The following is a 13,353-nucleotide window of genomic DNA, read 5'->3' on the forward strand; positions in this document are numbered from 1 at the left end:
GTATATTTCAGAGTGGATAACTTTGTCAAGGATATTGAACGCTGGTAGAAAAAATACATGCAGCCAAAAATGTGCATTTGCATCCAATATTTGGATGCAACATACCCTTCCTGCAGCAAAGGGAGTCTGAGTAGACATCATTGTGAACTTTTGAGGCCGAACACATCATATGAAGCACGCTGGAGCTGGAAATATTCGGCTTGAACAAGCTTCCCAGACTGTTGTCCTCTCCAGGTGGGTGCGCTGTGCCTTCACATCAGCCCTCTCCTCATATTTAATCAAGAAATTACAGTCGTGCAGGAATACCTGGACTATAACAGATAGGACACAAACCAGGAAGCTGCAGATTTGTTGGTGTAGTAGAACAGTATAATACATAGCAGATGCCAATAAATCTTGCTTTGTTGCACTTTGTAAATGTTCTTATTTAAGCATGTTTATTAGAATTTGGTGGGTTTGGTATCTGGATGCAACACAGACAGCTTTGAAAAAAATCAAAAAATTCCCACCTTTATGAAACATTAAAAGTCACTGACATGTCATAATAATAATAATAATAATAATGAGGATTATGGCTCATATAATATTTCAACAAATAAACATGACACAATCTGCTCCTCACTGATATCCCTGCTTTTTATTTTAATCATAATTATGGCAGGCGTGTCCTAGTGGATCTCATTAATATTGAAATTGGGAACTAGTTAAATGGATGTGATTTCATTTTTTCTTTTTTCTTTTTCTTTTTTCTCTCCCATCTCTCCCCCCCTCTCTTCCCTATTGTGGTGCATGAATTCATCTTCAACGTGCTCCGGCTGGCGTTGGAAGTAGTTCCGGTGGTTTAGCAGCCGAGCGGAGCACACAGACCCCGGGATCTTCACGTTGCTTGAGCGCAAACGCGAATAGCGGGTCGAGTTCCTGCCGTCATGACTGTCGAGTGACCAAGAGCAGCGGTCAGCCGGACGGGCCGCAGGAGCTCCGAGCCCGCAAGCCCCCCACGAGTGACAGCGCCGGAGCCACCGCGGGGAGCTTTTGTCTTCGAGCGGGGAATTTTTTTTCAAGTGCAGAATCGGCGTCTGGAGCTTCTGAAAGCAGAAAAAAAAAGAAGAAGAAGAAGAGCCGGTTCATATTCACCACGTACCACGGTGAGTCTGTGCACATTGTGTGTTTTAATGTTGGGTCGTAAAGCTCGGTGACAGATGATGGAATATGAAGAAGTGTTACAAAAAGAGACAGCGGTGTGTGTTTTTTTTATTTTTTTGACTTAACGGCAGGCCGTGACAAGTTCGCTGCCTGTCACTAGATGCACGCATGCAGACGCGTTTTGTCTTTTTTTTTGTTGTTGTTGTTGTGTCCGTGTGATAAAGTCAAACTTCTCTTTAAGTTTTACAGCTAAAAGCTTCGTGAGGCTGCCAGGAAAGAGGCGCTTTAATAATAATGCTAATAAAAATAAAATAAAATAAAATAAAACAATTCCCCCAAGTGCTCAATTGAGCTGCACGCGCAAAATGTTGCAGAGGACGGCTCCCAGCTGACAGGACTGTAGAAGTGATAACAGTGGAGGCTTGTAGTTTGACAAAACCCTGAAGCTCGGACAAGTTGCACCAGTGAAAGCTCATGACAATTTAATTGTTCAGGGCAGAATGTGTGGTGATGGAGCAGATTCTCAGTAGGATTCTTGTAAGATTGGGGAAAAAAAGAAAAGTGGTGACATGAAGTAAGGTCACAGTAACTGGCTTCAGGGGATTCATGGGACTTTGCTAACTTTGGTTCACAGAAAAAATATATTCAATGTAAGTTTGTATTATGTGTGTGAGTGTGTGCAGTTTATACATGCATTTTCTATACAGTATATGTGTGTACGTATGCACACAAATTCACATATACATGCATATATGTTGATTGTTTTTGTTATTTATTAGTCCTACCTGCATACATCATGTTACTCATGTCAGCTCACTCTATTACAGGATACTAATGCATGATATGGACCATGCAGATTATTGTTACTGTTTGCTTTAAACTGGGAAGAATTCACAGAAATGATATTAGAAGTAGATGACACCGCTGTAACACATTTATTTATTTTTTTTAAGTAAATGATGTGACCACTTGTAATGTTTTGATGCACTCAGGAGATCGTGTAACTTCTTTTTTACCACGATGCATGCAGGTATTTTATTTTCCAGCGACCTGCGGTTGCGCTCCTCCACTACGGGTTTGTTTTTCCACAGGCTGCCCCAAACGGACCAGGTTTAGTCTCTTACCATGAAAGGTGACCATCTTACACTGTTGTTATCTGTCATTATGCTGCAGTGTGGACAAGCCGAGCAATGCTACACAACTTCATCTCGCCAAAAATACACAGACAAGGGGAGTTGTGTGTGTGAGAGTGTGTGTGAGTGTGTGTGTGACAGACTGAGAAAGCATTTGAGAGAACACCCTGCTCCTGATTTGGATGCGTCTCTAATTCCTATCAAGATGAGAGCTGTCTGAACAGATTTCTCTCATCATTATTTGCTCTGAGATTTACTTGTGCTTGTAAATGGTGTTGATTGAGGGTAATTTGGCTTTTTAATTGCTGAACAGCTGCCACACTCACTGCTGATTGCCATTGTAGACTTTCTCAGTAGATCACTCATAGACCTCCCTAAATGCCCCATTAAAACGTTATGCAGAATCTCATGAAACGTGAAGAGAAGGAACCCTCATAATGTTTTACTGATTCGTGTTTTATCATCGGAAAGGTCGTCGTAATTATCGTCAATGTCAGCAAATGCAACGCCGAGAAACGAGTGGAGTAATGACTCTTTGAAAGTTGAATTAAGGGTTATTTGTGGATACACTACAGGCATTTCAGTTTCTTTGATAAAGATGAACTCCATGTGCCAGTTTTTGAAATGGTCATGGCTGTCAAAATTTTATGTTGTCTCTCTGCATATTCATTATAGCTTGTAATGTATTCTTTTTGTGTGGTTTCACAAGTAACGCCGGGTAGCCAGTCTTCTTCTTTTTTTTCTTTCCCTCAGCGTCTGCCAAGAATGATTTGCTACCCAATTAAAACACGATGGAGTTAAGACACTAAACTTCTCACAATTTGTGAAAAATATGTGTTTTGTGAAGCAGCTAATGTTTGAAAAGAATGCACGCACTTGTTTTATTTTTTTCTCTCTTTATTATTTAACCTTCCTTTGGTATTTTTTTGAGAAATGGTGTTTAAGCACGTATAGAATCGAAGCAGAATCCTTGCATCCTGATGACCGTGTGCTGTTCACAATTCAATGAAAAAGCCAGCACGATCAGTGTTAGCGTGTATCATTCAGAAGCCCTCTTTTTATTCGCAGTTCATAAGTAAAATCCAATCTCTTTGACACGCTGTGCAGAAAATGTTTTTTTTTTTTCTGTCTTAATTGCACCATTGACGCCTGCAAACAGACAAAACTGTAGGCTCACCTTTTTATACCGCCGCCGTTCCAGAGAATCAGTGTTTAACCTTGGAACGACGTGTTTGCTTAATGAAAAACTTAATAAGTAACAATATGCTTTTAGCAGACACCCACACTCCTCTGTTGTACAGACTGATGCCTGGGAGCTGTCTACTGCTCTTTATCATGAACGCTGCCGCTAGAGGGGCTGTTGGTTAACTGCCTTGCTCGAAGATAGCATGGCAGCAGCCATTAAAAAAAAAAAAGAGAGAGAGGAGGAGGTCTTATTTGTTTGGCCCTCGAACCTGCTTCTGCAATTATGAGACACTTGAACGTCAGTAGGTCGTCTGGTCATTTTAATTACCTCAGGTCGTATCAAAAATCAGCTGTTTAAATAGTCACTGCTTCTACATAATTACCCACCTAAGTTACTGTATGTGAAAAGCATATATATATGTATGTATGTGTATAAAATATATATATATCCATCCTCTGTCATCAAGCTGGGAGGGGGATAAATTTGACAACACATTAGAGCAGCCTTTCTCTCTTTTTAAGTACCTTTAAGTCCTCTGAGTGCTCCCAGTCACTGTGATTTTTGTCATGTCCCCAGGAAAGTACACATAATTTGAATTCAAATGCAGCAAATCCTTTTATCTTGTCAAAATCTTCTTTGATTCTGTTAGTAAAGCCTGGCTATGATTTGAAAAAAAAAAAGAGAAAGATGTAAAAGATAAGATGGGGGGATGATCACTTTTAAAGGCCTGTCATTTGGACTGAACTCAACAGCTGTGCTGCCAGCGACAGGAGTTGTGTGCAGAGCCTCCATTGTGAACCCGATGTAAAGCCCGTGTCTTACACAGGCTGGGAGTGTTGTACTCTGCTGGTTATGTTTTAATGAGTAACAATTGTTAGCCAATTTGCATGTAAAACAATGTAATTGTAAACAAGCATCAAAAAGCTGTAATACTTCTAAAAAATGGAAATTACTCTCCATTATAAAGCGCAACAAAACCTAAGCCATGCCTCCGAGCCAGGGCCTCTAGGTTTTGGATGCTTGCTTCCATTATTAATGCTATTCACAAGCCAAACTTTTTAGGTTGGTGCAGTTGGGTGCTTTAATCTATTTTTGCTGTAAATTAATGAATTTTTAAAGAGGACTAGTCCTCTCTGAATAGTGCTGGATGTGGGAATGTAGTGGTGGTGACGCAGTGCTATAGCCCCCTTTACAGTGCAAAGCATGAGTTCACAAACAGCATCCCATATCTCTCTTGGGACCTCTCGTTGGGGGAGTTTGCCGAAATGCTGCACTCCTATGTTTTATTTATGACAAAATATGCCTTTTTAACTTCGCCGTTGTCAGAATCTAGAATTCTGATAGCTTTTTCCTCGTTGGTAGTAGTAAGTCTTCTGGGTCGCTAACTCCCTCTACCTTGGCAGATGTTTTCAGGTGTTATGTTCTGTGTGGGCTTAGCTAGTTAAATATTTTATTCCAGACCTTGAGGGATTCACTGGAACCTACTGATTTTCTTGCCTTCTCTTCAATCAGATTTTCTCTCCGACTTGAGAAAAGAAAAAAAGAAAAAAAAAAACGGTGTTAATCAGAGCGCTCCGTCTCAGCTGAGATGTCACTCGATTGACTTGGTTGACACGGGTCAGCCAGCAGTTTCCGCAAACTGCTGATGAAATTGTTGCTCTGTCATGGATAAATGATCATTCTCTGTATCGCTCAGTGTTTCCTTATTTTCCCTTTCAAACATCAATTTGTCCGACGGCTCGCTTTAAGGCCGCAGAATGCATCTCGCTTTGAAACACTGCATTACATCGATGCCTCTCCAGGTCTCCTTTAAAAAATAAGTAGACAGTATAATTGCTTAACCCGGCTCCATTGAGGGATAAGCAAACAGCCAACATGAGGGCAGCTGATTTGCCTTGATATCTTATAATTGAACCTTTTCAGGGGTATGTTTTCTGGTGCTGAAGCAGAAAGTAATTAAGACGTTCAATACTGCTTTTTGGACCTTTTCCTCCTCGCTTTGAATGGCCCACACTTCTAGACATGACAGCGCTCAGTATGCCTACAGACTTTCTTTTGACACATTAGCCTTACCCTTGCCAAGGCAGTCCTTCCCAGAAACCCCCTCTGCTCTGCACGCTCCGGGTGGGTATTTTGTCATTACTTCATTTTCCTCTGAAAATATTTTGATGCCTCTTTCCTTTGGCTTCCCTCCCCCCCCTTCTCTCACCCATCCCCCGTCACTCCATTCAAAGTTCTCTATTAAAATGCAGAACTGTAAAGCCTCTCTCAGTCTAAAAGCCTGCTAGCAGCGGGGGACTGTTAGCTGTTAGTGATGCATACAGCTGAGTGAGTGCATCACAGCTACAAAGTCTAATGGGTGAATACATTCAATCACACACACACACACACACACACACATACCCTCAACTCTTTTAAAGGGACAATGTTCCCAGTCATGAAAGCTCCATCCACAGTGCAGAGAGTGATGTGTTTAAATTCTTTGCAGGAAAAAGATTTCTTGTTCATAAACATCCAAATCCTTGCTCTTCTTTTTTCCATAATGCTTGTAATCTCCTCTGTAAGTGCCAGCTAATGTCTTACAACTTCCAAGTTACAAAAGTTAACTTTTTATACGCTCTTCGTTTTTTTTTGTTGAGTAAAAGATAAAAATCGCAGATGCCACGTGTCCCCCCCTTCTACCATAATTTGAACCTCTTCTGATCCCCATTAATGTTAGCCAAGCATCTCTCTCAGAAAACGTATGCTCCTGTGCGCATTCATTCTAAAACCGCTCAGACTATTTAATCAGTCCCTGCTTTTCTGTATGATTAGCTGCCAGAATACCCGCCTTTTTACCACCTTTATTTCCTTTTCAGCTGCAGCTCTTTGAAATCCTCGTCTGTAAAGTTTTTGATGTTTCCTGAACAGTGATACAAAGTTGAATTTTGTGATCTTGACTGGTATGAGCAGGAACTACTTATCGTTACTGCCCAATCAGTGCACTAGAATTAGTCCTTCCCTGCAATGCAACAAGGAGACCCTCTTGTAGGAGCAGTTTTCTGAACCACCGTTTCCTGTTTCTCAGAATTATTCGTTCAAAACATGCAAACAATCGTGAATTTATAAACGATGCATTTTGTCATTGTTAGATAAAATATGGCCAATCTGGTGATTGACTTTCTTAATGTGGATCCTTCTAAAATATTCCTATTTGGTGTTTTAATTGCTCCTGTAATAAGGAAATATTATAAAAGTGTAGCGTTTATTATTAAAAAAAAAAGAAAAAAGAAAAAGATCGATATGAGAATCAGAATCATAAACACAATCATGATTTATTTAATTATATATTCATGTATTTAATATTATTTTTTTAAGGAAGTGGAAGTCTGTAGTAGAGAAAATGTGCTATTTATGTATCCTATTCTGTTCTGTTCTGTTCTGTTCTATTCTAAGGATAAACTCAATGAGCAGAAGATAGACAGATGCTTCTGATACAGATCTTAACATGAGTATCATGTAGTCATCTCTACAATTCTACAGTTTCACTCAGAAGACGCTTTTATCCAAAGCAACGTACATCTTAGAGCAGATACAACGCAAGCAAGGATCTAGTCGGCGCTGACATTTTTCCAAATTTCTCTTTTCAGTTCTATTATCTGTCCATTTGAACTCATACGAACATCAACACAATGGACAGAAGGGTTGGTTATGTTGTCCATGTTGCTGTTTGAGTGCATGAAGGAAACCACGAACCAGTTACCTGAGACGAATAAAGCACCTTGATGGTAAATTTTGAAGCGCTCGTTTCAAAGAGTCTCTACCGGAGAGTCTATGCGTTCCATACAACGGAGCGTATTTCTGTAGAAAACCGATAGCCTCAAGATAAGCAGGGATATACTGTAAGCTGTCTTCTCTGCAGTGATCATTTTTCCTCCCCTGATACCACGCAGGCCTCTGAGGCTGATGTGAAACACAGCAGATATCAGAAACAAAAGACACAGTGCCGAGGTTAGCTCAGTCACTGTGGGACCAGTTGACTGAGTCGACTAGGTAATTGGTTGCGTCTACCCGCCCAGCAGGGCCCCTCTCCCCAGAAGCCAAGTCATGCACCTCCTCTTCTCTCTCTGCTCTCTTCTATTACTCATCATCCCAACACCTCACCAGGCTAGCGGTGCGAAGCTCCACCGTGCCGCCGTGCAGCCAGCCCACGCTCCCAAACTTCTCAACAACAACAGCCACGGCAGCACAGCAGGTCGGGGCTTGTGGCAGGCTGATTTGCAGCTTGAGCCTTCTTTTAATGAGGGGAAAATAAGTACTTGTTGTTCTGTGTCTTGTGTGTCACCACCCCCATCCCCACCTACCCACCACCACCACTACGACTAGCAATGCTACCTTCCCTTCAGCGACAAAATAGAAAAAGAAGGAAGAAAAAAAAAAAAAAAAGGTGCACTAATTAAGATGGCTTCCTGGGATTTGAAAGAGGGGGTTGGCTATGGCTTCTCCCACAGTGGCAGGGCCTTGAGGAGGAGATGGGGGTGGTGTTGTGCAAGAGGACTCATCGGGCATATCTCCTCTCGGTTCCTCTCTCCTTCCCTTAGTCCCACTGCTTGGCTTGTTTGGCTTGATGAGTCTGCTGCTAAACATGTGTTTTTTTCTTCTTGTAATTAAGCATGGTTTTCACAGGAGCTGGGTATTTCCCTTCTTCTTCTTCGTTTTTTTTATTTATTTATTTATTTATTTTTATCCCCGGCATATTGGGCTCTCCAGGGGGATTGGTGGAAAGAGAGACAGAGGGGTTTGTGTTCGTCTTGGTAGGCAGCCTTATTGAAGTTCTCCCACCTTGATTATATACAGTGAGCGTGAATGGAGAACGCGTGGGCCAATGGGCTCTTTGTTGTTCAAGGACACATGAAGGTTACCGCATGGGATGGCGACAAAGGTTTGAATGTGGATTTCTGTATCATTAGGACGTCGAATCCATCCACCTATTGTTAAGTATCGACTGGCACTGGCTCGCTCCGTATCTGTTTCGTTTGCACACCTGCATTTCTTATAATGTAGGAGGTTCGTCTTCCAAAAGCACTAAACAAGACAATTATCTGTGTTGAATCAGAGCGTGGTCTGAATGCAACGTCTTCACTCCTGCGATGAGTAACAGTTACATGACATTCTCAGTCCAATAGTGACAAATCTACGAATGTTCTGTGACTGACTTGAAGTACAGAACAATTGGTGAGTAATTTCTCTACGAAAATGATTGTCTTTGTTTGGTAATGAATCATGCTAAAACTATTTGTAAAGCTCCCACTACCCCAAAAACCAAAAAAAAAAAGAAAAAAAGAGAAAAAGTTCCCACTCTAGCGCAGGACACGTTTTTAAGTTGTGTGTCGCTCTAAAAATAGCTACCAAAATATGAGGGTTATTGAGGTTTTTTTTTTTTTTTTCATTGTTTGTGTCTGTCTGACAAGGATCTGAGAGTCTGAGTTGGGGTGGGTGGGGGGGAAAGTGGGGTGGGCATGGACTTGACAGGAGAGTGAGGCACGTCGAGAGTCGGAGAATGAGAACATGGTGAGTGTGTGTGGTGGTGGTGGATGAGAGGGGGGGGTAGACAGAGAGGGAAAGGGGACGAGCCTTTCAGCTCCTCTAGAGGGTTGGAATTCCTCCCGAGCTGTTCCCCCCATTTGGCAGGCACTTGTGAAAACAATTCCCCAGCTTTTAGTCACTCTGCAGATCCAATTGCCATTTCCACTTTGGAGGGAATGAGAGTGCGAGGCAATCCAGATAGACAGAACACAGAGAGAGAAAGAGAGAAGAGTTTTAATCGGGTTGGACAGATGCCGAGGCCAGTTGAACGGTTGTGCGATATTAATATCTTATGAAGGCTGTCTGGCAGCGCGAGCTCACCGTCTTGTGTGGTTTTTGTGTTTGTACGTTGCAGCGGCGGCCATTGCAGTGGCTAAATGAAGAACTTGTGAACATGCACGAGGGAAGGACTCTACCTTTCACTTCGGTGACTTCCCCAGATGCTTTGGCCCAAAGAAAGATGGAAAGGAATGGGAAGAGTAAGACACTTAACTCATACCTCGTCCCCCAACATTCGCTTTGCTTCTCAGTGTATGAGTAAAACTGTTAATGATAAAAGTTTTCTTCCATGTCCATAGCTCACAATGCAGACCATCTTTATGTTGCAGTGTTAAAGACTAAGTGATGAACATGCCAAAATGTTTAGTTTTCCATTAAACAAAGCTTCACTGTATGTGGAAAATAATGTGCAAGTTAACATCTGTGTGTCTCTGCCAAGTGTGCTTTCTGCTCCAGCTAAACGAGATGAATAGACATAGTAAACAAACCTCCTGCTTTTCTAGGCTTGAGCCAAGACTGCTGCACAGAACCCATTCAGTGAGCCAACAGGAGATCCTCCATACGCCACGTCGCTGAGCCTCGCACCTTTCCCCTTTCGACCCCTTTACCAACGAGCACTATGACCTCCGAGCTGGAGAGCAGCCTCACTTCGATGGACTGGCTTCCCCAGCTCAGCATGAGGGCAGCCATCCAGAAGGCGGACGCGGGCCACCACCACGGCCACCACCACCACGGACACCACCACCACCACCACCACCACCACGCGCACCACCACGGGCACGGGCCCGGCAAGAAGATTGTGCATTTGGACCCGGGGACGACGCTGGACCAGGAGGAAGCCGCGCAGCACAGAGATGGTAAACCTCCGTACAGCTACGCCAGCCTCATCACCTTCGCCATCAACGGCTCGCCGCGCAAACGGATGACGCTCAGCGAGATCTACCAGTGGATCTGTGACAACTTCCCCTACTACAGAGAGGCGGGCAGCGGCTGGAAGGTAAGACGAAACAGAAAGGATAGGACTGTGTGATTTGGGTTTTGGATTCCAGGAACACACCTGTGTCGCACTTTTTTTTATAGTATTCAGCTTGCAAGCTCCTTTTTTTTTTTTTTTAAGCAAATCCTATCACCTTGAGTGAATAGACTGACCAGAATTGGGTTCCAAATGGTATTAGTCTGATCAGGTGTGGTCGAGTTTTGTTATTACGTCCACAGGTTTCAGCTCTGTGTTTCACTATATCCAATATTCTACTGGATCTGAATGTGCTCCAGCTCTGATATGGTTTATCAAAATTGCTACCAGAGAGAATATTTCAGGAAGCCAGTAGTCTGTGTTAAAAAGTGATTCAGTTAAATAAGTTACTTTTTGGAATTTGATTCCCAGATATTACATTAGTTAGAAAAACGTGTCTATTTATAATTCAGTTGGCCGCAGAATATGGTATCGATTGTGCCGGTTGGGAAACTAACACATTCAGTTATTCCTATAAATTAGTTTTTGATTATTTTAAATGACTGTATTTTGGATCTGTTTTGGATCGACTCCAACGTGCCACTTGCTATACTCGTGCTTATATCACATCAATTAAATCTGGAAGTTTCCGGTTCAGTTGTTTATAACATAACATTTCAAAGTTAAATTAAGAGTTGATGAAGGATTTGAAAGAAACTGGATTCAACGTTTGATGCTGGAAACAAGTTTGGTTACGTAGCTTTTATCTCTAGTGCTGGCCTACTTGTCAACTTACATGTTCATAAATGATAATTTTTCCCTCCATGTTTATATTGCTTACATATGTATACATAAAATCATATGGATTACTAAATGAAAAAATCAACACGTGTGGTAAACATTTGCTCAGGTGGCCAACTACAGCCACCGGCAGATTGTGTCAAGCTGTGAAGTTGCAAAGCTCCGGCTCAGACCACATTTGTTGGGGCGTCAGACTTAGGATGTGCAAATATCTGTGGCTGATTCTCTCTCTGATGTACATTTCCTCAGGTGCAGTTTTGATTTAAAACGTTTCTTTGCATCAAACACACCGGACGCTGCCACCTTGATGTCTCACACGCAGGTTCTGCAGGGTTTTTTTTTTGTTGCTAGTATTATGATGATATGAACATTGCTTTTGTTCGATTTTTTTAAAAATTAAAGTGTTAATATCGAATGCATTTACTGCCATTTGTAGATGGAGCAGGTTTTCTGTGGCTTTTGCGGATATTTCTGCTGGATGATACAGGCTGACATCCGATGGGGTTGACATGCATGTGCAGAGAATACACAAACCCGATCCAGTGGTTTGCCTCGAAGTGCACAGAAACCTTTTAGTGAACCGAGGATGATTGACAGATGCATTTCGTCTCATTCAGATGACATTATTAAATCCTTATGCAAATGCAGCTATGCAAATCCTGGCTAATATGAGCAGAAAGGTGGCTGTGTTGTTGGAGACAAATGAATAGATCCCTGCGGTTGTGTCTTGGGGATTCTCTGCCTTATTAGTGAAGAAGGGGATGGATATAGTCCTTCCACTGACACACTGAAAAGGCTGTCTGCAAACTATCAACCAATTCATCTCACTGAGAGCGGCAACATTTTTCTTCTTCTCTCATTATTTCTCTCTCTTTCACTTTCCATCTTCATCTCCCAAACACTTGCACTCCACCAAACGCCCTCCTCTCTCCTTCACTTTCTTAGTCACTCACTCCTCTCCTCTCTTCTTCTTTTCCCTTTCACGAACCTGCGTTTGTTCCCCGTCTATAATCTTCAGCGCGCCGTTCCCTGAACGGAGATGCATGCCAGAAACGGAGACAAAAAGGTTATGATACGAGCCAGGTTGTTTTGGCAGAGCTTCTTACCTGCATGTAGGATTCAATCAATTAGTTTTTCTGTTCGGAGAGAGAGGATAAGGGTTACTGAGACCATTCAGGCTTTCTCTCACTGCAGCTCATGACTGCATTCTCCTGCTGGTTGTATTTGAGTGCCAGGTTGTTTTAGTATCCCATAATTATGCCGCTAGATTCATTGATTTGTGTGTGTGGCTGCATTCTAGGAGGATCATTAAGGCACTATGCTGATGGCATTGTGGTTTTCTTTTCACACGTTCTGGCATTTGTCCACGATACCGGCGCGGGGAGTTTGTTGCGAGATACAAAACCCGGCGTTGTGTTGCTTTTCACTCGGGCCAGGGCCATAGAAAGAAGACACAAAATCTTTCATTTGTCAGTGTAGCCTGTATTTGATGAACACTCGGAAAACAACATTCTTAAGATGCTCAAACAATAAGCTCATTCAGTTTATCTTTTCTTCCTCTGAGTTTGTTGCTAACAAGGGTTACACAGTGTGGCCCAGATGTGTAGAAAGGAAACATTTTCGCCCTCGGTGACCCGCGCATGAACTGATATTGTAGAAGCATGCAAAGCAACAACTTAAGGTAGATCTCGAGACACATTTCTTTGTTTCTCCTGGAGAAAAAAAGCTGTAAACTTTTGCTTCCTGGATGACCCAACTTAGCACAGTGGGGCTTGTTGTATACCAGCCGTGGCCGTCAAAGGGAAAGTTACATAAGTCCGGTTCATTCCAGTTCAGGTGATTGCTGTCAGCTGTACACAGTGGGATGCAGACACACGGATTGTCTTCCTGCCATGTTCAAGGCAGACATTGTCGACTGGCGCAAACACACGTTGCAGCGGCGCGCGCACGCTCCGAGACGCGCGTTTTTCTGAACGCACCGAAACACTTAGCTTTCAGAAAACACCTCGTACGTTGTCTGTCGTGTTCGCCGTCTCCTTCACCCTCCGCCACACATGCATGCACACACACACACACACACACACACACACACGGCGGCTCGTACACCCACAGAGAGACTCCCACTCAGGTAGGCAGCGTACGTGTGCAGTCTGCAGATTACACACGGGGAGCTCAGCAGGAGATGAGATGGGAGGGTTTTTTTTTTTTTTTTTGGGTAGAGGGGGGGCTGTCAGAGAGCAGAGGAGAGTTTTACTACCCAGCACACGCACTCCGTCTGCTCTGTATGATAATGT

The 13,353-nt window shown here is 42.8% G+C and overlaps 1 protein-coding gene across 1 annotated transcript in view; it reads left to right on the plus strand.

Moving 5' to 3' along the window:
• The first annotated feature begins 868 nt into the window (after positions 1 to 868).
• Positions 869 to 13,353, plus strand: part of LOC103353013 (forkhead box protein J3) — a 70,635-nt gene continuing 58,150 nt past the window's right edge. The window contains exons 1-3 of the mRNA XM_008275754.1: positions 869 to 1,145; positions 9,383 to 9,506; positions 9,810 to 10,303. Of these exons, the coding sequence (XP_008273976.1) occupies positions 9,926 to 10,303 (378 nt within the window). The 5' untranslated portion in view covers positions 869 to 1,145; positions 9,383 to 9,506; positions 9,810 to 9,925. The remainder of the gene's footprint in view (positions 1,146 to 9,382; positions 9,507 to 9,809; positions 10,304 to 13,353) is intronic.

This window comes from Stegastes partitus, unplaced genomic scaffold (genome assembly GCF_000690725.1).
Source record: "Stegastes partitus isolate 25-593 unplaced genomic scaffold, Stegastes_partitus-1.0.2 Scaffold58, whole genome shotgun sequence".
Classification (NCBI taxonomy): Eukaryota; Metazoa; Chordata; class Actinopteri; family Pomacentridae; genus Stegastes; species Stegastes partitus.